General features: G+C 38.8%; 1 protein-coding gene across 3 annotated transcripts in view; it reads left to right on the forward strand.

Annotated features, from left to right (window-relative positions):
* Nucleotides 1–25,402, forward strand: part of LOC309882208 (protein unc-13 homolog A-like) — a 57,504-nt gene that overhangs the window by 10,072 nt on the left and 22,030 nt on the right. For 2 of the 3 annotated variants that reach the window (XM_082769049.1, XM_082769048.1), the window contains exons 5-6: nt 833–956; nt 9,120–9,255. In XM_082769049.1, the coding sequence (XP_082625175.1) occupies nt 833–956; nt 9,120–9,255 (260 nt within the window). Of the gene's footprint in view, nt 1–832; nt 957–9,119; nt 9,256–9,791; nt 15,147–25,402 lie in introns of those variants that run through there. The other variant, XM_082769050.1, reaches the window with a different exon arrangement.

Here is a 25,402-nt window from a genome sequence, read left to right on the forward strand (position 1 = left end):
CAAATAAAAATATTTGCCTTGTAATCTATCTGCCCCTCTTTATTTTTATTATTTTTTTTTAATGCAGTTGATGAAGTAAATTGGATAATAGAGTAAATGGAGAGAAAATCAGAAAATGTCTTCCTTATAGCATATTCCTTCAGTCTCCATAGCCATTTCTTTGTAGGGACTAATTTATATATACATTGAAATGACATTTTGATTCTTGAGAGGATGGGTATAGAGCAAGTAACTCCTGTTCAAATTAAAAGTTGGTCTGTTTCACAGCTGCCAAGATCCACTGAGGCCCCAAGTTCAGTTGTTTTTTTCTGCTATCCTAGCTGTTGAGTTATGACTTGTTGATGTGGTGGTTGTGGCTTAGCAGTTAATGTAGAAACTTTAAACAAGGTTGTCTAAGTCTTAATTTCTTCAGACTCTCTGAGCCTCCATTTATAATCAGGTTACTGATGATGAACTTTTAGTTATGTATCCTCTTCATCTCAACTCTGCAGTTCTGGGCTATAATAACATAAGGGAGAGTTGCTTCAGCTCCGCTTTTTTTTTGGTTTGGTTATTAGCATGTTACTTACTGATCATTAAGCCTTGCTAGAATGTGCTTGTACCAGTTCAAAGGGGAACTAAAGGTCTCCATTCATAAGGGTAGCTTACAATATTTATATTTCTTGCATCATAATTATCTGATCATCTTAATATGGATTTGTCTATGCTGTCTGGAACGGATTTGAAAATTTTTGGTGTTACAGACTCCCATTGAATTAAGAGAAACTTGATTTGGGAAAAAGTGGATAATGCTATAAATCCTATGCTAGGATCTTACAGAATATTTTTCCAGGAAGGTCCAGGTGCCTGGTGGACATTGCATTCTGAAATAATAAAAAATGGAGGTGAGATTCAAGGTACAAGAACACCAACTTCACATGAGATCTTACTGGATGTCTACTTCGCATTACCATTTGGTGAGTTAAAGATGGGGGTGTGGGGAAACATCTATAAATATCATAATCAAGATATTAATGCAGTAAGAAGTTTCTTTCAATAGCAGCTCTCCAACCATTCTGTTCTACTTTAAGTTCCTGAAAGAATGTCAAATGGTAATTTTTCTATAGACTTTTAGTTATTAATCACTGAAACATTTGTAAATAATGAGAGAATCAGAGCTAGTTCCCATGAGAAGCCACACAAATCATTTCACTGTTTAATGTTTATTCATATATAGATTATAGAGTTACAGAAAGAAATATGTTTCCTTAAAGCTCAGATTACTAGATAATAAATACTTCATATTTTTGAATTACATGGTCTAAAACTGAATACACCAATACAGGTAATGCTGATTAGAGTAAACATGTTATCTTGGATGTTTGACTAAACTCATGCTAACAGAATCATAAAAAGGCTTGGGTTGGAAAGGACCATAAAGATCGTCTAGTTCCAACCCCCCTGCCGTGGGCAGGGATGACATCCACTAGATCAGGTTTCCTAGGGCCTTGTTCAGCGTGGTCTTAATACCTCCAGGGATGGGACATCTACAGCTTTTCTGGTCAATCTGTTCCAGTGTCTCACCACCCCCTGAGTGAATAATTTCTTCCTAACGTTTAATGTAATTCTCCCATCTTTTAGTTTAAAACCATTCACAGAATCACAGAATTTCTAGGTTGGAAGAGACCTCAAGATGATTGAGTCCAACCTCTGACCTAACACTAACAAGTCCTCCACTAAATCATATCACTCAGTTCAGCATCTAAACATCTTTTAAAGACCTCCAGGGATGGTGACTCAGCCACTTCCCTGGGCAGCCCATTCCAATGCCTAACAGCCCTTTTGGTAAAGAAGTTCTTCCTAATATCCAACCTAAAACTCCCCTGATGCAACTTTAGTCCATTCCCCCTCATCCTGTCACCAGGCACATAGGAGAATAGACCAATCCCCACCTCGCTACAGCCTCCTTTAAGGTACCTGTAGAGTGTGATAAGGTTACCCCTGAGCCTCCTTTTCTCCAGGCTGAACAATTCCAGCTCCCTCAGACTCTCCTCGTAAGACTTGTTCTCCAGATCACTCACCAGCTTCTTTGCCCTTCTCTGGACTCTCTCAAGCACCTCTATGTCCTTCTTGTAGCGACGGGCCCAAAACTGAACACAGTACTTGAGGTGCAGCCTCACCAGAGCCAAGTACAGGGGAACAATCACTTCCCTAGCCCTGCTGACCACACTGCTTCTTATACAAGCCAGGATGCTGTTGGCCTTCTTGGCCACCTGAGCACACTGCTGGCTCACATTCAGCTGACTATCAACCAATACTCCCAGGTCCTTCTCTGCCTGGCAGCTTTCCAACCACTCATCTCCTAGCCTGTAGCTCTGCTTGGGGTTGTTGTGACCCAGGTGCAGGACCCGGCACTTGGCCTTGTTGAACTTCATGCAGTCGACCTCAGCCCATCAGTGCAGCCTATTCAGATCCTCCTGCAGAGCCTTCCTACCCTCAAGCAGATCGACACACGTACCTAACTTGGTGTCATCTGCAAACTTACTGAGGGTGCACTCAATCCCCTCGTCCAGATCATCGATGAAGATATTAAAGAGGACTGGCCCCAATACCGAGCCCTGAGGGACACCACTAGTGACTGGTCTCCAACTGGATTTGACTCCATTCACCACAACTCTTTGGGCCTGGCTATCCAGCCAGTTTCTAACCCAACAAAGCGTATGCCAGTCCAAGCCAAGAGCAGCCAGTTTCTTGAGGAGAATGTTGTGGGAAACAGTGTCAAAAGCCTTACTGAGGTCAAGTTAGACCACATCCACAGCCTTTCCCTCATCCACCCAGTGCGTCACTTTGTCATAGAAGGAGATCAGGTTCATCAAGCAGGACCTGCCTTTCATATACCCATGCTGGCTGTGCCTGATCACCTGCTTGCCCTGTAAGTGCCACGTGATGACACTCAAGACAATCTGCTCCATGAGCTTCCCTGGCACTGAGGTCAAACTGACAGGCCTGTAGTTTCCCGGGTCAGTCCTCTGGCCCTTCTTGTAGATGGACGTCACATTTGCTAGCTGCCAGTTGACTGGGACCTCCCCCGAAAGCCAGGACTGTTGATAAATGATGGAAAGCGGCTTAGCCAGCTCCTCTGCCAGTTCTCTCAGTACCCTCGTGTTGAGGGATTTTTTTGAAACAGCAAAAATCCCATGGCTTGCTGCAGCTGAGCAAACCAAGCTACCAGGGCAGCTATGAGAAGTTCCCATGACAGTGTTCCCACATCACCCAATTGAGGAATTTAGAAAAATATTGTTACCAACATCTGGCTTCAAGGACAAGGTCTACGTGACTGCTAACCACAAGGGGGTTGTTTTCTTGCAGGTGGGGTTGTTTTCTTGTAGTTGTTTGTCTGAGTGCTTTTGACCAATAATCTTGTGTGAGACACTATCCACCCCTGTTAAGTTCACTATAAAAGTTAGGCTATTCAGGCAATAAGATAGAGCATGCTAGTGTCTGTTGTGCTTTCGGCCGTGCTTCCTGCAACACCCTTGGGTGATCCCATCTGGCCCCATTGACGTGCGTACATCCAAGTGCCATAGCAGGGCACTGACCATTTCCTCATGGATAGTGAGGACCACATTCTGCTCCCCATCCCCTTGCACCAGCTCAGGGTACTGGGTATCCAGAGAACAACCGGTCTTGCCGCTAAAGACTGAGGCAAAGAAGGCATTAAGCACCTCCGTCTTTTCCTCATCATTTGTAACTAAGTTTCCCCCTGCATCTAGTAAAGGATGGAGATTCTCCTTAGTCCTCTATTTTGTGTTGATGTATTTGTAAAAACATTTTGTCTTTAATGGCAGTAGCCAGATTGAGCTCCAGATGAGCTTTGGCCTTTCTAATTTTGTCCCTGCACAGCCTTGCAACATCCTTATAGTCCTCCTGAGTGACCCGTCCTCTTTTCCAAAGATTATAAACCCTCTTTCTTCTCCTAAACTCAAGCCACAATTCTCTGTTTAGCCAGGCCGGTCTTCTTCCATGCCGGTTCGTCTTTGGGCACATGGGGACAGAACACTCCTGTGCCATTAAGATTTCCTTCTTGAAGAGTGCCCAGCCTTCCTGGACTCCTCTGCCCTTCAGAACCACCTCCCAAGGGACTCTGCCAACCAGTGTCCTGAACAGTTCAAAGTCAGCCCTCTGGAAGTCCAATACAGCGGTTTTACTGGTCCCCTTCCTGGCTTCTCCAGGAATGGAGAACTCTACCATTTCATGGTCACTCTGCCCAAGACAGTTTCCAGCCACCGCATCTCCCACCACTCCTTCTCTGTTTTTGAACAGAAGGTCTAGCGGGGCACCTCCCCTCATAGGCTCACTAACCAGCTGTGTCAGGAAGCTATCTTCCACGCTCTCCAGAAACCTCCTAGACTGCTTTCTCTGGGCTATGTTGTGCTTCCAGGATATGTCTGGGGAGTTGAAGTCCCCCATGAGAACAAGCGCTGATGATTTCACAACTTCTGTCACCTGCTTGTAGAACTCATCTGTCTCCTCATCCTGGTTCAGCGGTCTATAACAGACCCCCACCAGAATGCTTGCCTTGTTGGCCTTCCCGCTTACCCTAACCCATAGGGACTCAACCTTATCATTCCCAGCCTCAAGTTTCACAACATCAAAACTCTCTCTAATATAGAGAGCCACAACACCACCCCCTCCATGCTGCCTGTAAGCCTGTCCCTTCTGAAGAGCCTATAACCAGACATTGCAGCACTCCAGTCATGAGAGTGGTCCCACTATGTTTCCATGATGGCAACCAAGTCGTAGCCTGCCTGCTTCACGATGGCTTCCAGCTCCTCATGTTTGTTACCCATGCTGCATGCATTAGTGTAGATTAACTTCTTGTCCTGTCTTATCTGACTTAGCAAAAGTTGCTCGCTCACTCTCTCTCTCTCTCTTTTTTTAGTAAGTCCCCTTTAAGTATCAAAATGCTGCAATGAGGTCTCCCCAGAGACTTCTCTTCTTCAGGCTTAACACCCCCAGCTCTCTCAGCCTTTCTTAATAGGAGAGATACTCCATCTGATAGAATACATCTGATAGATTGTATATTTTTTCACAGCGCAACCATGAACTCTTTTGGATTCCTGAGTCACCAACAGGCGTTGTGTATATGTGTGTGTATATATATATATAACTCTAGTACTATTTTAGTAAAGAAAAGGGCATTTTAAAAGTTAACTTAAGCCTTATTTACACTCTGTATTTTCTTCTTCTTCTTCTTTTTCTTCTTCTCTTTTTTTTTTTTTTTTTTTTTTTTCCTCCAGCAGCCACACATAATTTTCAGTTGTCTGAAAACTGAGGTTGGTATGTAGGAACTGCTTCCTTGCTATTCATATGTGCCTTGTCCTAAATTATTCCCACTTATGAGATCAGCTTATTTCCTTTAAGCATGATGGAAAGTAAACATACCTTGAAAAGACTGAGTCTTTAAGTACAAAACCAGAACAGCAGTACAAAGAAATTGTGGTTTATAAAGATGAGGACAGAAAACAATGTGTACAGTAAAAGTAGAACAGCCATTATAAATGGAAAAAAACTTGGTACAATTGACACGTTCTATGCACCACACGTTCTTTCTGGAATGTTTTTTGAATCAGTAAAATGGTTAAAATGTCTCTCAACATAGTTTTGCTACATAGAAACCTGGTGGATGTCTGTTAAAGAAACTTGCCCTAATTGCATGTTTACAAGTTGTAAAATTCAGGTTGTTACTGACTTCAGACTGCTACCTAGCAGGAGTGTCAGGTTTTAAGTCCCTGTACTCTTGACAAATAAATTTGTGAGAAATAATATTTTACAGACATTCCTTGGAACTCTAGACACTTAGTGCCCTCGAAATCCTGTAGAGGTCACTGTTATACTGTAGTTCTGTGTGCAGAGGGAAGCATTTAAGAGCATTATGTCTCAGGTATTGAGTAAGGCACGTATTTTCTTCTACGTGGAGTTTAACTGAGTCATTACAATTTGATTGCTTATTCTGTTGAATGACTTTCAGTTTCAGAGAATCTGTCTTTGACTGTTAGAATCAGTACAATCTTCTGTTAGGCCAAATTCCATTTGAAAGTTGAAGACTGCATTTTCTCTTCGTGTTTCCTGTTAGTTGACTATTTGAGAATGCCAGGTACGTCATCTACAGAAAAATGTAATGCATTCAGTGGAAATGAGAGGCCTGCATGCTCCTCTGACAATATACATGTAGCTTCATGCGGACTTGAAGCATTGTATGTAGTGTTGGAGAAGTGCTTTAATGCATAGTTTGCATATGCATAAAGCATAGAACGAATGCATAGTTCGTTCATGGATGCTTTTTTTTTTTTTTTTCTAAAAGTATGAGCTAACCTTACTTGTGGTAGCAGTAAGGTAATCATTAGACCACTGCCATCTAGACTGAGCTCTATTAAAAGACTACTAAGTAAAATGAGGATCTCATTTAAAATTCTATAATCAAATTCTCAGTAATAAAATTTGGATATACATGTATGTATACATAAGGGATACAGGTTGGATGGGGCTTTGTGCAACCTGATCTAAAGGAAGGTATTCCTGCCCATAGCAGGGGTGCTGGAATTAGATGATCTTCAAGATGTATTTATTACTGTTTATAAACATTTAAACAAGTTTTATTGATTAATTACCTTACTTTGTCCATCTGAACTTCTTTGCCTAGCAACAGCACAGCTAAGTTGAGAAGCTGTCATTTGACCAGGTGGTTGTGTTTTGTACCTTTTTTTTTCCCCCTATGAAATGCAAGCATGAACAAGAACCTGTTGAAATCAGTTAAACCTTTAACTGATTTTAACTTAAAATTATTTTAACTTAAAATTATTTTAACTTAAAATTATTTTAACTTAAAACTCCTGGGGGAGTTTTCCCCCAGGGGTTCAATCTCTGAAGCATTCAACATATGTTCGCAAACAGAAGCCTTAACCATGGGACTTAAGAGAAATCATTTCTAACAGGAGGTTAATGAATCACAGAATCACAATGTTTCAATCATTAGCAGTTTTGCACAGCTGAATAATACATATCATACCTTTCTTTTAGATTACTTATATGTGTGTACTGTTTATATCCTTAGATTCTGAGACCCAATGTATGCAGGTTATAGATCTGGCCAAAATGTACTTGTAGGATAGGAACAACTTAGGCCACAGTAGACTTTGTGGCATTCTGGGGACAAGACCAGTTTAAAAAAAATAAAATGTAAGAATAGTTTTTTCAGTAACTCAAAGAGAGAAAATATTAAGTGTTTACTGTCTACCATAAGTTTCTATTGTTGTTTTGGACAAAGACAAGTAGATAACTATTGTAACAGTTATAAAACATGAGTGGAAAAGGCTTCTTTAGGTGACTCTTCAGTAAACAGAACTTTTGTTCTGCAGTCAAAAGTATAAACCATATGAAAAATATATTTTTCTCATTTGTACCTGTACTTGTGCTTGGGATTGCCCTGGCCCAGTGCAGAGCTTGCACCTGGCCCTATTGAACCTCACGAGGTTCTCACAATCCCACCTCTCAAGCCTGTCCAGATCCCTCTGGATGGCATCCTATCCCTCCAGTGTGTTGAGTGCACCACAGAGCTTGGTATCTTCAACAAGCTTGCTGAATTTAAATTTCTTTCAATTTCATTCAGTTTTACTCAATTTCATTGGCCATGTCACTGACAAAGATGTTAGACAGCACCAGTCCCTACACTGACCCTGAGGAACAGCACTTGTTAGTGATCTCCAACTGGACATAGCCATTGACCATGCTTTCTTGAGTGTGACCATCCAGCCAATTCCTTACCTAATGAGCGGTCCATCCATCACATCTATGTCTCACCAATTTACAGACAACAATAGCATGGGGATCAGTGTCAAGTGCTTTGCACATGTCTAGGTGGTGTGGTGTTCCAAATTTTGAAGTTGGAAAACCACAATATCCTGTTTTCTGTAGTGTTTCTTCAGCTTATATGTCTAATATTACTTTTTTTGGCAGCTAACCAAACTGTGAGTAAATAGTGTGAGAGGAAATAAATCAATGTAGTTCTGAATACATAACAAGAACTTTAAAAAAAAAAAAAAAAAAAAAAAAAAAAAAGGACGCATAGATTTTTTTCTAAAATTTCCTCAGGTTCAGGGCCAAATCACGAATCTTCCTCTCATGAAAACTCTTGGTATGATTTATGGAATAAAATGCAGAAAGTAAGTTTGCCTATCTCATTGCAGATAGGATTTACTAGACCCTTCCAAAGAGATAACAACTTGAAATAAGGCTAGTTTTAGGCAAATATAAAATGCTGTTAGGTAAAATCTGATTCTTTACTAAAAATTATTGTAATCCTGGAACACTGTGCATGGACACATGAGAAATATATGGACCTTTAAGAATGGGACTTGAACTGGAAAATTGAGATCTGCTTTCTTCCCAGTCCAACAGTACATTTTTTCAATTGTGAAATGATCCGTTTCCAAGTACGTGTGACAAAGGGGACTTGCGTGGTCCTCTTAAAGTTCCAACAGTCAAAGTTGTGGGTGCGAGACCCTCCGATTTCGGCACGGGGAAGCAAATGATCAACTCAATATGAGTGGTAATACAAGCTTCAACTTTATTGCACAGATATCCATATATTTATACACACAGCGATAATTATGCCTACTGGTCACTATCCTATTGGCTAAGCCTAAAAGTGTTGCAAAAAATACTGTTCCTCCTACTTGCAGTTACAGCACATAAGCTACTTCCTTATCTTCCTGGGCCTCAGATCCACCTGTTTATCTCTCTCTCAAGGACAGACTACTCCTTGCATATTTCACAAGAATGTTTCTCATCCGGCCTACTCCATGGCTATAAATTCTGTATTTTCTTTGCCTTGCTTGTACAATTCCTCTAGGGACCCGTGCCCTTGCTCTTCGAGTCATTCATCAACACAAAGTAATGTTGGAACTCCGCTTCTGCTTTTCATGTAGAACATATAATTTAATTATAATATTTTGGAATCAACAGAATTATTTCCATGTTACTTACAATAATTGTGGATTAAATATTTACTACTTTTTAGAAGCTTCTTCTACAAAATAGACAAAAATTACTATCTTTTTATTTTTAATTCCCCTCCTCAGATGTGCACGAAGATTTAGATTACAGACGCTACTACAGAGGGATGCTTCTCCAAGGGAAAACTCATTCACAGAAAGATACACATGATAGACTGTCACCCATGGAAAGTGGTCTCAGCATGCAAGAAAACAGACTAAGGTATTTTAATTTGTCATATCAAACATGTATCATAACTTACTGATTTTCATTTAAGTGACATTCAGTGATATGATTATTTTAAGCAAGTATGTGACTGCAAGCTGTTTAAAACTATAAAGCCATGAAGCATACTTCTACCATCATGGTGGGACAGAACATGATCTTTATATTCCATTGAAAGAAAAAATATGAAGAATACTGTACAAACAAATTGGCAATGTTTGTGCCCTCTTGATGAATCATTGATTGTCAGAAAATGAGATTTTAGCCTACAAAAAATGTAGACATTAGAAGTAAATCAGAAATATAGGAATTTGAAAATAAATAAATAAATAAGATTAAATAAGAGAGGAATCAATTAATGATTTGAAAGCAATAAATAAGTTTTAGAATCCGTTGCAACAAATTATGTATGTTTGTATACAGATAAATGAAAGCTAATATATTTGTGCTTCTGAAGCTAAGGTGATATTCTAAAAGGACAATATTTTAAAGACAATTAAGTTAGTCATTGACTTTTCTATGTTCTTTAATAGCAAATATATTGCAAAGCAAATTTCTTTCATATAAAAGGAACGTTTCATCAGAACTGGAAGACACTCTTTCTATTCATCCTTGTTTCTAAAACCCATGCTGCTTATAGCCATGAGGATGTTCTCTCCTGTTTTCCATCTCTTCTGGAACTGTGTTTTGTTGGAAGAGTCTCTCTTGAACAGTGTTCTGAATTGAAAAACAAGAAACACTACCTGTCACTTGATTACTTTTCTGCCTGTTTAATGAATTTAATAGGTTTAGGGATGAAAAGACTAATTTTCATCCTACTCTCAGCTAATCACAGTTCTCCCCATGTTGTCCCTCTCCTGAGTCATCATAACAGTTTGTCTTGCCATTGAATTAACCAGACTGAATAACTGTTGTGGATTAAAACGTTAGGTTAGTTTCCATTCAGCTCAGCTTTGTGGTCCATTTAACTTGGCAGATGCTCAAATATATTGTTGCATCACAAAGGAAGAGCAGGAATGAATGGGGGCAGTCCGACCTTATTCTAGCTTTGTGTTAGTGGATCGACAGTCTAAATAATGAGGTGTATACTGAAGCATGGGAGAGAAAGCTTTTCATGGAGCTCTGAAAAATTGAACTCCATCTCACAACAGGAGTCTTTAGATGAGGCAAATATCAGTAAGACTTTCTTTAGCATGATTTTCTAGTTTGTGATTCACAAGCAATGTGCTGCTTGTGTGATACTTAATTTTAATGTGCACAAGGCATTAAAGATATCAAAATTGTGACCAACAGGAAAAACAAGCAGTATTTTTAAGAGTGTCAAACAGCACAAAGTTTGACAGGACAGCAAAGTTGACAGAGCAGTGGTATATAAGATTCCTCATCAACAGTAATCGAGTTCAATGTGGCTAAGCATTGAGAACTTTTGAGTAGTATTAAAAATGCAGAAACTTGCATTGTTCACTGTCAGATAAGAGTTGATAAAAACTGTTACATAATTGTGTACTCTCTGAAGGTATAACATGTACACACTTAAATGACCTTTTCATTTGAATTTCAATGACTTACAGTAAGAAAGTGCTAGAGCCGATAGCTTCAACACAAAATGACTAAAAAATTAGTTTGCAAAAAGATCAAGCTCATCAGTGCAGTCAGCCAGTATATATTATATATGTGGTACTACAGCATTTTTGGCTTTTGTGATCATTTCTCTTTGTTTACTTTCAAGTTCTTGCAGGATATTAGAAGAGAATTACAACTGCTTCCTTAGGGTGAGAGCTGTCAGAAAAGTATAGGGAAATAGTTATTGAATTATTAAACATGTGAACGGTCATTAGCATATTGTCAGATCTGACATTTCTCTCTGAGATCTGACATCTCTCTCAGATCTCTGTTGAGATTAAGATTAAAAAAAAAAAAAAAAATCATCTATAGACTTAGATTAGACATTAAGAAGAAATTCTTAAGAAGAAATTCTTCTCTGTAAGAGCAGTGACCTGATGGAACTGGTTGCCCAAAGAAGTTGTGTATGCCCCACCCCTGGAAGGTGTTCAAAGCCAGGTTGGATGGGGCCTTGCCCAACCTGTGGGTGGCATACCTGCCTCTGGTGGGCGGTTGGAACCAGATGATCTTTAAGGTCCCTTCCAACCCAAGCCATTCTATGATCTTGATTATGGAATTCTTTCCTTAGTCTTTTTGTCCCAGATAATTTTATTGAATTGAAATGAACTTTTGTATTATTAATTTAAGAGGGTTACCAATTAATTACAATATAAAATTTCAAAATTGAAAACGTTTCTGTCTAATTATAGGCATTTTCAAAGTGCATCTAACAGTGTCATTTAAAATGCCCTTCTGGAGACACTTCACTTAACTGACACAATAGAAAGGAAAATACTCATGATTGATCATTCTCAGAATAATCATCAGATCAGTCTCAGAATAATTCTGTCTTGTAAAATATGAAACTACTGTTTGAAACAAAATTGTGCTAAAAAGTATATTAAAGAAAAATATTGAGCATCAAAAGGTAAGCTTCTATGTCTCATTTTCAAAAGATTTTACTCATCTTTTGAAAATGTTACACTCAAAATCTTATTTAAAATATTTGCTGGGTTTTAAAATTACCAATTAAAAATGTTAGACGATGTTAATGCAGTGGTCACCAGTTAACCAGAAAAACAAAAGTACTATGCAGGGGCCTGTTAATGAAACTAAAACAAATGGAGTCATATGGAGTGGGAGCACTTCCAAAGCAAGCAACATTAAACAAAATATTTCTTTAAAAAATAAAATCAAGGGCATTACAGTAGCTCTTTCTTTTTAAAAGAATATTAATAAGTTATCTGATGCTTGTCTTTTCTGCAGAGGTATAAATCAACCATAGGACCAGAAAATACTTACTTATACAAGTATTAAAAATCTTGGTTCTTCAGACTTCTTATTCTACCTACAAATAAATAGATGTCATACATCCTTTTAATCACAGTGGAAATAAAGGGGAGAGTTGCTGTATACAAAACCATGATAGACCAATGTATAGGATTATCATTTTAAAACATTAGATTTGATTTTAATTTTAACAGCAACATGAAGTTTTTTTTTCAAATCAATGAAAATTAAAAAACAACAACAACAAACACTTCAGTGTGATGAATTGAATCTTTAACTTTCAGGATGTTTCAAAGATTAAGAAATTTTTTACAGCCTCCTAAAAATGTAATTAATCTTCCATATTTTTCTATATAAAGAGAAAGAAACATTTGCTAAGGTCTAAATTTGCTTGAAGAGATCACTTTTGAAGTGATCATTTGTCCAGTAATATGTTTAATTGTACAAGCCCACATGAAAGAAAATTAAAATTATACAAAAGCAGAAAATTCTTATAAACCATGCAAATTTCCACCTCTAGGCTACAGGTCAGTAATTCCTGAAACTAAAATCATGTTTCCAGTATGTACCCATAGCTGTTTAAGCTGATAATGTCTGTTCATGTATGTTTGTATTCTCCTGTTACTTTTCACTGACAGTTTTTCCCTCAAAGCTATAACACAGAATAGCTGAGAATAACTGTCCGTGATGCATGATTGTATCTTTTCATGTTTACTGTGAAAAAGAAATAAAGTCAAAAAAAAGTTTTTAGCTGGTATGTGTGAATCTTTGCAGTACATACAAGGAGAGAATTAGTTTGTCATATCTTCTAGTTCACACAAATAATATGGAATACAGGTATTTTTATGAAAACTATCTTTCTCTCATTTCTGTAGTTTCTAGCATGATAAGATCTGTGGACTACTTAACATGTGTTGTTTTATAATATTCTACACTATTTCCCATGGCAAAAACAATTTTTTAGTCTTTTTATTCTAAATGCAAATAATTTTTCTGAGTATCGAGTAATAGTGTGGTTTTTTTTTTTCACTTTTAATCAATGGGATGATAGGAGAATAAACTTGACTTGCAATTGTTCTTTGATTTGGTGTTCTCCTAGAGCTGTTTTATTTTTTCTATAAATAAGTTTAAATCATGAAATACTTCTATGTTCCAAAGGCAAGGTAAGATAGCTGTTTATGTCAAGCTCCCACTAAGTGACTTCCCCTAAGTATGAACTTTCTTTCTCAGAAGAGCATTCTTCTGAGCAGTTTGTCTGCTTTAGGTAGCTGTTTTCTGCCTGAGTTATAGAAATCATTGTGGATAGAAAGGGATTCTGCATTAGGTGAAGCTTCATTTAGCTTCATAGAACAGTCATTTAAAATTCCAAAAGGAAAAAAAAAAAAAAAAAAGTGTTCATAATTTATTTTATTACAGCAAGGTAGATCTTTTCAATAAGAGAAAATTGTTGTAACAGTGGCTTACACTTGATATAAACTTAAGCTTTTTTAGGATAGCAGTGTAGTGCTGAGAGCTCATTCCATTGTTCCCCAGGCTTAATTCTCATCTGTCACTCAAGTTAACACACTCATTGATGATCCTTTTCTGCTCTGTTGCCCTTGCAGACTTCAGTTCCACCCTCCTGCTTTTCTCAAATGTTTCTCCTTCAGATCTTTTGTTGCTTAGAACTGTTGCTCTTGAGTAAAAGTTCTTTCAAAAACTACTTTTAAAAAGCTTACTTAAGAAAAAAAAAAAAAAAAAAAAAAAAACTTTTTATAAAGAACGTTGCAGTAGCTATCCACAGTAGAAAAAGTATGATCAATGTTTAAATTAGAGCTGGAGAATACTAAGCACCATAAAGATAGTGAATTTTAAGTTTAAGAGATTATGGGTTTTGTAAGATGCCTCTTCTTAAGTTTTACAACTATGTTAACTTTAAAATTGGTAGTAACTGTATGTGTTAAAAGATTTTGAATGGAAGACTAACAATGAAAAAAAAATAATTTATAAAGAGCAATGTGTACAGAAAACATTGTACTCAGCAAATTGACAAAATGGGCATAAGGAATTGAACAAATAGTGAGGGCAGATCCAGGCTTAAGACAGCACAACTCAGTACAAGACTGAGTGTGTAGATAAATGGGTCCATCGTCAGGCAGAGCTGTATCTGAGCTAGAGGTTGTCGCTTCTGCAGCATAACCTGAGGCAGGAAATAGAGGCCCAGCTCTGATCTTAAATGGATTTGTGGGATGTAAGGAGTGCCTGGAGAGGCCCCAGGTGTGGCTAGTATATGAAAGTCTATTTGTTTATTCAGGGTCCTGGTGGACACAAAATTTAAATTGCAAATTACTGATGTAGATTTTTAAAATTCTTATTGATGATAAATTGATTACATTGAGTTATTGTTTTAATACCCAAACTATTTCTCATTTGAAAAAATAGAGTTTATGTACATTGTGTTTCTCTAAGGACAAGCATTCTGTTGCAGAGCTGTAAAATAATTAATCTGACAAATTTCTTGGTAGTTCTGCTTCGGATGCTCTGAAGAACTCTGTGGAAATAGGGCTTTGTACTTTGGGTTTAATACAACACAGTTTTTAAAAACAGATTTTTCACATCATTCCTGGTTTGCAACATAACTGTGTATTCCACTCTATCAATGAGATAATCATGGAGAAGTTACTACTAGGAGAAGAGGTGGTATCTAACTCTCACAAAAGACAAAGTTTGATTTGCTGAGGTATGCAAACCAACCTATAAAACTTAATTATAAAATAGGTTATACAATTGTGAAATGTAAATATCTTTGTCACATGGCAAAGGTTATTATTAGCTTCCAATATTATTCCCTATAACTATATTGTTTCATTTGTCCTATAAACCGCTATTTAACTTTTTAAAATCTTTTCATGTGTCTCTTTTGCTTGTGATTATTGGAAATGTTTTGATGACTTTTTTTGCATCCTATGATGGCCTGTTATTGAGCTTTAATTGACTTCATTATTAATATTTATGCCTTTGTATTATCTGTTATGGTGAAAACCTTTCACAATAAATGACAAATCATTCTGACTTCCCCTGAAATTCTGTCATTACATTATTCATGAAGAATTCATTGGATGTTGGTGTGAACGGAATAGGGAAGTCAGTAAGAACTTTGTTTCTTGGTTCTAGATTAATTAAGGTCTATGCATTCTTCTTTTTTTTTTTTTTTTTTTTTCATGTAGCTATAACAATTTACTGTTATGCATCTGTAATTACCAAAAGGTTTGCATTCTTCAAAGGTTAACACACACTTTAGTTAAATTACTACTTTTATATAAGTAGGTGGCCTTGTCAGCTTCTGGGAAATGGTTTATCTAATTAATGCTCACAGATGTGTGCAAATGAAGTGTATTCAATCTCTGTGCAATATTCCCTTTGAAACTACTAAAACAAAAATTAAAAGAAAAGCTATTCACTTTATATAAAAGCTAAAATAGCCAAGTCAGGTATCTATTCTTGTTCAGATAAATTCCCATTGTCAACTCCCCATCCTCTCCCTCTCCCCCCAAAAATCAAAACAACACACAGCCATTTTCAGGTAGAGAGGCTCAAGAGATCTATAGGAAGATCTATATAACAGAAGGAGAAAAGTGTTCCTGCGGGAAGAGAAGAAAATGTTTAATTAGGCTACTAGTGCCGTGCCATATTACGTCTTTAAAATGCTTCCTCAAAGGAAACCAATACAGTCACATAGAATGAAACCACTAGAAATAATTTGCAAATATCACTTGCACTGTGATGGCTTGGTTACAAACCCTTGGCTAGAATTATGATTGGCATAAAATGAAAAAAAAAAATGTTATGAACTTCATATTACTTTTTTTTTTCTTATGTGATTGATTACCTATTTGTACAGATTTTCAAATGGGATTTCTAGTATTGATGTGATTTTTCTAGCATTGTCCATTGAATAGTAATTATTGATACATGACTAAAACTGAACATGTCTTCCTGAACTCATGTAAGTAGATTGAAATAATCTCAAATAGTAAAATCATGTGCTTTGGACACTCTTCCTTTTCTGTCTTCAATATCAAGATTTGAGGTCAGAAAATGTGTATAAGCACATGACAACACCTTTTACTTCAGGCTGCAACAATTGCTGAAGGGCAAGGAAAATACTGATCACATATAGCAGATACTAGAGATAGAGATTAAGTTTGGACTAAAACCCAACTGCTTTCCACAGTGCAGTTATGTTCAAAGACTACTTGAATATGAGTAGATTAGGATACTAAATTCCAATATAGACAAATATATATGCATTTTATTTCATTTTTTTCCCAGTGGTTTAAGCTGTTTATGTATAGCAGTATTAAGCTAAAGATGTTTATATACAGCAGTAGAGCCTTCTCTGTTACTGCTTGATTGCTGCAAATCATAATGAACGGAAGTGAAAACAGGAGCAGCATTAAATTCACAAAGCAAACCTCAGAGATTTTTTGTTGATTGTGAGTTGTTTGTTTTTTTTCTGGAAAAGGTATGGATTATTATTGTTTGTAATATCATTCTGCTCTAGAAAAAAAAAAAAAAAAAGTGTTCAAGGAAAAATGTTTACAGAATAAATAGTATGTATTAATGATTCATTTAGCCTGTGAAGCAGAGGCTTATTCTTACAGCTCCTTATTGCACTGCACAGTTCACATTATTCAAGACTATCTACAACATGAAAAAAGTTATTTCTTTTCCAGTCATATTTGTAGATGCAGATTTTTATACTGAAACATAAATAATTAAACTATGCTCTATATTCAGAAAAGCAGAAATGTATGGATGAAGAAGCATTTGAGCAATTGAACTAGATCTATAGGCATAACTGCAAATCAACTGTAAGTGGAAAAAACGTATGGTATATAGCCTTTCCACTATTTAATTTAACTATAAATAATTGTCTAGCATGCTAATACCATCTTAACTAAATCTACTGAAAAACAACATTAAAATACTTCATTAATATTCACCTACATAAAACTGCAGAATATGTTTCAAATATAGAACATTGAGAACCATGAATTATCTATCACGATTTATTTTATTTAGATTGGTTAAGGAATTGTTTGCCTTAAACAGGATGACCTCAGTATAGCATAATATCTCTCAGAAATAATGGGCCATTTTTGCTGTCAAAATTGCTTTCGTGTATAAAGGAATTTGCTGTAAGGAATGGCTTCAACATTTCAGTGCAGGAGATATATCTCTGTTTTGTAACAGAGGCAAGGTGGATTAGAAGCCAGTACTTCACAGGACAGCAAAACTGTCTTTCTTGTGTCTTATTTGGACCAACATGTGTTTCTTTGTGTCACCTGGTCTTGTAAATCAGTTGCTGTCCTAATTGCATGTGCTTTTATTCTGATAAATATCTTGTACTTGGAATGTAACTATTGCAGCACTGAGGAGAGAATATATCTTGAGGATTTCTCAGTTAGGAAGTCTGTCTTGTATCCCTGTATTCATCAGAAAAGCTAGTAGGTTACTTGGTAAAATGTTGATTTACTGTCTGATACACTTTGCCAGAGAAGAAGGGTGGGGGTGGAGGGGTGGGGGGTAAGAAGGAGTCTTCAAAGCTACTATTCTGCAGCAATGTACAGGAAAATATTGGCACTACACTAAGTATACTAAGATTGAAATCACAAAATCTCTTTTCCACCTATCTGAATAACAGCTTCTTGTCCAGTTCTAGTCTAGTCCAGTTCACAGCTTTGAGTGGGTGGGCTGCATAAAACGCAGCATAGCTAGCCAGTCAAAAGTGTTTATCCCCCTATATTTAGCACGGGTGCAGCCTCACCTTGATTTTCATGTGTAGTTCTGGACTCCATGGTATAAAAGGATATGAAGATACCTGAAAGCAGTCAGAGGAGGCAACAAAGCTGATAAAAGGGCTGGAAGGCATGTCCTATGAGAAGGGGCTGAGAACACTTGGTTTGGCTAGTTGGAAGAAAAGGAGGCTCAGAGGTGACCTTGTTGCTGTGTATTCCTTTCTGATGAGGCAGAAGTGGGAGAGAGGGTGCTGATATCTTCTCTCTGGTAACCAGGACACATACAAATTGGACAAAGCTGTGCCAGGGAGGTTCAGACTGGATATTGAGGATGTGAGGGGGGAATAAATAAATAAATAAATACATAAATAAAAATACTTTGAGGGTGGTCAAACATTGGAACAAGCTTCTTAGGGAGGTGATTGATGCACAGTTTCTGTCAGTGTTCAAGAGGCATTTTGATTGGTCAAGCAGTCAGACCTCATGACCTTTGAAGGTCCCTTCCAACCAAACTATTATGATTCATCCACTTTAGCACTAGGTCTTCATTTGCAGTTGTTCTTCAGAATAATACTTAACGTAATTGAATCATTTCCTCTAGTATTTAAAACAACAATAATAATAATAATAAAAGTCACACAGTTTTGTAAACTAAACCTTGTGAAAAATGTGTGTATCCATGTTTGAGAAATAGAGTTCATCAAACAAAAAGAAAACTCCATGATGATGAAACCAAAATATATCTACATCATTCAAAGTCAAACCATTTGAAGTAACTTAATTATTTTAAGAATTTCTGTACTTGAGGGGTTTAGTACTGAAGAATTTTGTGGATATCTCAGAAGTATAATAAATTGTTGCATACCTTTGGCTGTCTCCATAAACCCTGTCTAATGTTTGTTCTCAGTCTGAATTCAAGCTTTTATATAAAATATTTTGCCTTTGTGCATGTGCATGTGTGTTAGCTTCTGCACTAGTGGATTTCTAACTATTGAAGATTGACAAAAAGATAACCTTTCAGTACTTTGCTGTCAAAGTGGAGTAGAAAAGCTCTATCGTACTGTAGACTTGTGCCCTAGAGACTGTTTAGTTTGTCACAGCGTGTAAATGGTAGCATAAATGAAGCTATTTCACAGCACATCTAACAATAGGTCTTGAATGACAACTTGCATTATTCCTCTTCTTATTTTTGCATTGAGAGGGGATGACAAAACTAACATCATAATTCAGGCTGCTTCAGCTCGAAAACAATTTTTTTTCTTCTCTGTTCCTCTATCAGTTCCAACTTACTCCTTTTTAACTGCAATTTCCTAATAAACAAAAGATAGTGATATATTGTCAGTTCATCCCTTTTCTGGCCTCTGTCCTCTTCGCATATAGAAACTAACTTTTTTGTTGTGCTCACATAGTTTCTCTGTTTTCCATTTAGGTCGATGTCAATATTTATTTCACCTAGCATTTCAAAAGACTAATCTCTCACAGCACTACGTTCAGGGATGATATCTGCAGTAATGCTGCAGGCTGTCTTGAGGCCTGTGAGAGGTATTTGAATGGTACGCTAATGGGTCTTACTCAAAAGAAGTCATGTACACTACAATTATGTTGATGCAAACGTAAAAATGAAGACAAATTTAATTTATGCTCTAACTTCACAGTGTACCAAACCAATGATTTTGTCAATTACATTGATTTAAGAAGTTATCCCCCCGTTCCAGTAACCATTTTCAGCTACTCCAACTATATTACTACCTCGTTATCTGTAATGATGCACATATTTTTTTGGTCATACTGTAAGTCGGGACATAGAAATAATGTAATTGGAATGTAATTGTTAAAATAAGCTGTGAATTCCTCAATCAGTTGTACTGCAGATGGCAACGACCCATAAACATATAGTCTTAAGGGTGAAATCACACTAAGGAGAAGAAAGTAATTCCTTGAAACTAATAGTTAAAACAAGTAGTTAATTATCTCCAGGAAGAGGAGGGTTAAATAGGGTGCAGTTATTGGCAGGGTATCTTTAGCAGCTGTGCAGGAAAAGGACTGTGGCTTAAAGGCAAAGCAAGAACAAATATCTTCAGAAAAATGGGAAGGTCAACATAAATGTGAATTATGCCTATGAAAATCTTAGGTAGAAGTGGAGGAAATATTTGGACTTAGAAAAAAGTACCTTGAGCTGGTGGAAGGGGATGGACAGCAGGATGTGGCCCTCACTATACACGAAGAAATGGTTGGTGACCTGGTATGGCACTTGGATGTTGATTAAGGAGGCATTGGGGAGGCATTGGGGAGGCAAGGACAATCCCCAGACATGGACTGTATATCTCGAAACAAGACACTGAAACTCATGATAAGGAAGCGGCAGACGGACAGAGAAACAAACGTAAGGACTATAAATCTCAAAACTGGACATTGGAATTCATTATAAAGATACAACAAACGGAAGAATTGGCAACAACCAGCTCTCGCAATTAAGAAACATGCCAATTCAGCAGATTCTTGACCAAAGGTGAAAAGTACACTGTGAGGAAGACTCGGGGTCTTCCTCCCAGAGACCCCTGCCCACGTCCCAAAGACCCCTGCCCACAATTCTTGGAAGGCTCTGCGCAGGCGCAAGGTGCCAAAAGGCTAATTAGCATGAGAAGCGAGGGAAGGCGGGGATAGGTAATGCATATGTATAGGTGCTTGTAGAATATTGATAGATTGATTGTATAAATTCAAGACTGCTTTTTGCTTTGGGTATGCACGATAGGTGGAGAGATCCCCCGTGCATCCAGTGCTGCAATAAAGAATATACCACTTAAAGGAATTACGGCTTCGATCTTTGAATCAATGTGCACAAGTCGATGGGGCCGGATGGGATCCACCCAAGGGTAATGAGAGAACTGGCAGAATAGCTGGCCAAGCCACTTACCATAATTTATCAACAGTCCTGGCTATCGGGGGAAGTCCCAGTTGACTGGCGGCTAGCAAACGTGACGCCCATCTACAAGAAGGGCCAGAGGACTGACCCGGGAAACTACAGGCCTGTCAGTTTAACCTCGGTGCCAGGGAAGCTCATAGAGCAGATTATCTTAAGAGTCAACATGCAGCACTTGCAGGGCAAGCAGGCGATCAGGCCTGGTCAGCATGGGTTTATGAAAGGCAGGTCCTGCTTGACGAACCTGATCACCTTCTATGACAAAGTGACGCACTGGGTGGATGAGGGAAAGGCTGTGGATGTGGTCTACCTTGACTTCAGCAAGGCTTTTGACACTGTTTCCCACAACATTGTCCTCAAGAAACTGGCTGCTTGTGGCTTGGACTGGCGCACGCTTTGTTGGGTTAGAAACTGGCTGGATAGCCAGGCCCAAAGAGTCAAGTAATGGAGTCAAGTCCAGTTGGAGGCCAGTCATTAGTGGCGTCCCCCAGGGCTCGGTGCTGGGGCCAGTCCTCTTTAATATCTTCATCGATGATCTGGATGAGGGCATTGAGTGCACCCTCGGTAAGTTTGCAGATGACACCAAGTTAGGTGCGTGTGTCGATCTGCTCGAGGGTAGGAAGGCTCTGCAGGAGGATCTGGATAGGCTGCACCGATGGGCTGAGGTCAACTGCATGAAGTTCAACAAGGCCAAGTGCCGGGTCCTGCACCTGGGGTGCAATAACCCCAAGCAGAGCTACAGGCTGGGAGATGAGTGGTTGGAGAGCTGTCTGGCAGAGAAGGACCTGGGAGTGATGGTGGATAGTCGGCTGAATATGAGCCAGCAGTGTGCTCAGGTGGCCAAGAAGGCCAATAGCATCCTGGCTTGCATTAGAAACAGTGTGACCAGCAGGGCTAGGGAGGTGATCGTCCCCCTGTATTTGGCTCTGGTGAGGCCACACCTCGAGTACTGTGTTCAGTTTTGGGCCTGTCGCTACAAGAAGGACATGGAGGTGCTTGAGAGAGTCCAGAGAAGGGCAACGAAGCTGGTGAGGGGCCTGGAGAACAAGTCCTACGAGGAGCGGCTGAGGGAGCTGGAATTGTTCAGCCTGGAGAAGAGGAGGCTCAGGGGTGACCTTATCGCTCTCTACAGGTACCTTAAAGGAAGCTGTAGTGAGGTGGGGGTTGGTCTGTTCTCCCACGTGCCTGGTGACAGGAGGAGGGGGAATGGGCTTAAGTTGTGCCAGGGGAGTTTTAGGTTGGATCTTAGGAAGAACTTCTTTACCGAAAGGGCTGTTAGACATTGGAACAGGCTGCCCAGGGAAGTGGTGGAGTCACCATCCCTGGAAGTCTTTAAAAGACGTTTGGATGTAGAGCTTAGGGATATGGTTTAGTGGGCACTGTTAGTGTTAGGTCAGAGGTTGGACTCGATGATCTTGAGATTCCAACCTAGAGATTCTGTGATTCTGTAAAAATATGAGTTTCACTATGGGGATTGTGAGAAACATTCTGTAGCCAATAACTTAGGCTCAGGCAACGACTTCAGTGAAGTAGTAATTTATTTGTGATTGCAATGGTGGGCGTCCCACAAGTAGGAACGCACCTACTAGTCACACAGTGCAGTTTATATACTTCATTTCTTGATGACTAGGACGCTTCCCTGTTTCCCCATTGACTGGGTAATCCAGGTTCACAACCTACCCAATGTTTCACAGACAATACATGGCCTTCAGTTGCTGGCTTGTTAAATTTCAGATTTTTTTTGACTTTTTTACTGTTTGAAGTGGTAATATTTCGTCGCTTATCTGACTTGACTCAGTGATTTCCACCTAATTGTTCTAAGGAGTCTGGTTATCTGCATTTTACAATGTTGTCTGCTAACTTTTCTTATCTTTGCAAGCATATCTCAATACCACCTTCCTTACTTTTAAACAATGTAACTCTGCAAAAACAACATTTTTATTTCCATAGGGATAAATGCATATCTAGATGTTTCACTAGAAGATAATCAAATATTGGGGAAGAAAAACACTGGGAAGAAAAACACTAAGCACATACCTATATGCATATAAATCTGTTCGTTTGTTTTGATTTTTTTCATGTGTTTAGTAAATATTTTGGTCTGAATATTATTGTTGTACTTTTAAAACTTAGGCAGGTACACAAGGTGATCTCAAAATCAGAAAATAATTTCATTAGCACAGATAATATTATGTTCAAAATACAAGCTGAGAGGAAATCTAGTACCTTATCCCAAAGAAACTAAAGCTTCATAGTTGTAGATTTAAGACAAAACAAAACAAAAAAAATAATCAAGAACCTAGAACTGTAAATGTGAATTATTGTAAGTGAAAGCAGTTGAAATATATGTGATGTGGACGGATAAGTGAAGATGGTAAAGTTTCTAAAGTAGAGATAATAAGAAAGCAAATGTGAAAGAAAATAGTGTAAGCAAGTTGAAAAATAAACTTTGCTGTAGAAATGAGTGGTCGGGCCATGAGCGTGGTTTTATTTGTTTTTTATTACTTTCTGCTTTAGTGTTGGGAAAATGAATTTTGAAGTGCAACTTGAACACCTGCAAATAATAACTTGTGCAAGGGTATATTTAATACTACAGGAAAGGTATCATGGAGCAAATTCTGACTTCTCTTGTCAGTGAGATATGAAAATATGTGTACATATACATGCATATATATACATATGGAGTAGTTAGGTAGTCCTAACTTGCATGAATCTGTGAGAATTAAAAAAATAAAATAAAAATCTAACTGTGGAAAGCCTAGCCCTCTTCTTAATTCTCCTTTACAGTTGTGTGGGGTTTTTTTTTGGTCATTTATGTCCTCTTAACATTTTGTAGCTTAGACGTGTACTGCCTAGTATTCTTCCTAGTGTTTTTATGAAACTGGATCTCATTACATAGCTTTTTAATGTTATACCAATTCTTTTATCTGTACTCTATATTTGAGATCAGTGACATGAGTTAAAATTAAATTATAGCTTTGTAGAATGAAAATTCTTAAGTCTGGGATCTCACTTTTACAAATCCAAGTTCCAGATAAACTTTTCACTATGAACAGTGTTCTCTTCTACTAAGTAGGAGAGTTGCTCTGAAAACTGGTGATACAAGATGCTTTGTTTTCAGTTGCAAACTATTTCAATACAATCAGCTCCAGATAATCACCTGGCAGGTGCCATAGCAAGGACAAGTTTATAGTAGCCCAGGTGTATGGTCATATTATAAACTGTGGAGGAATGGTTAAGTGAAATAGGACATGTTGATGTTGGGCAGTTAGGAGGCAATGGGCTAGTGAAGTACCGTACTCAACTCACATGAGTCTGGCACGTACGCAGCTGGCTGAGAGCCAATCAGGATCAAGGACACGATGCCCTTGGGCGATTGGGAAGGCCCCTAAGGCGGGACGGTGGCTAAAAGAAGGAGGAACAAACTGAAAAGAGCGGGAAATGTTAGCCAATGCTGAGCTTAGTTTTGGAATATGTATGAGTTGATTATGTTCGAACTAGATAAAGGGCGACTGAGCTATCCATTAAAGTTGAAGTTCAGTGTTCACTCATATTCAGCGTCTGTGTCTTCCTCCCGTCGACAACAAATTGGCGCCCGAACAGGGACAGGTCTGAACGGGATTTGGACACTGCTGGCAGTGATCCTGGGCCACGTGTTCGACGGAATAAGGGAGGATCCGGTCCTGCAACGCAGCCCAGGAGGTGGAAGGGACAAGAATCCCCGCACCCGCGTCGGGAAGGTGAAAGGGACGTGGAGTCCCCGCACCCGGGAGAGGATCCCTCTGGTCACGCGTCGCCGAGGTCTGAAAGGTGAAAGGGACGAAAACTTGGAGTCCCCGCACCCGCAGCTCAGAAGGTGGAAGGGAGTCCCCGCACTCGGGATGAGCCTATAAAGGGTCCCGCCGGAAAAGCGCCGCCGAGGTCTTTGCAAAGGCTGCAACTGTATATATAAAGGTATGAAAGACAAGCGGCGTATAATTTGCTCAGATGCTTTTTAGAAAAGCGGAGCATTTTAGATATAGATTGTAAAAAAAAGAATTACCAGGGTTGTTAGCATGTGCAGTAGCGCAGGGTTGTTTTACAAATCCTGATACAGTTTTTTGAACAAGCAGAGTGGCGTAAATTTGGGGACAAATTGTTTGATGTTATTAATGATATTAAGTCTGCTAAAAAATTTATTGAAGCCTTGGAGAACAGTCACTAACGCTTTAGCTACACATCAGGCTGAGCAGGGAGTCGCTGCTGCCGCTACAGAGCGACTGGGATAGCCGGGAAGTGCTGGAGCTGGGCATTGCCCACTGCCGCCTTCAGAGAGAATGATAACGCTGCCTCGGGGCTACGGGGCAATGGGAGCCTCCCCACCCCCCTCAGTCACCGCCACGAGCAGCGCTGCGCTTGGAGCTCACCGTGTGGCGAGTCAGCACAGAGCAGAGGGACGGACATCAGGACCCTGCAGCCTGTCTGACGTAACCATGGAATCAGCGGCGGCTGTGCTGCTTCTCTCTGGCATGTTTTTGATCTGCGGAGACCGTGCATGGCAAGGAGGACCGTG

The sequence above is a fragment of the Aythya marila genome (assembly GCF_965140915.1).
Source record: "Aythya marila genome assembly, chromosome: 11".
Classification (NCBI taxonomy): Eukaryota; Metazoa; Chordata; class Aves; order Anseriformes; family Anatidae; genus Aythya; species Aythya marila.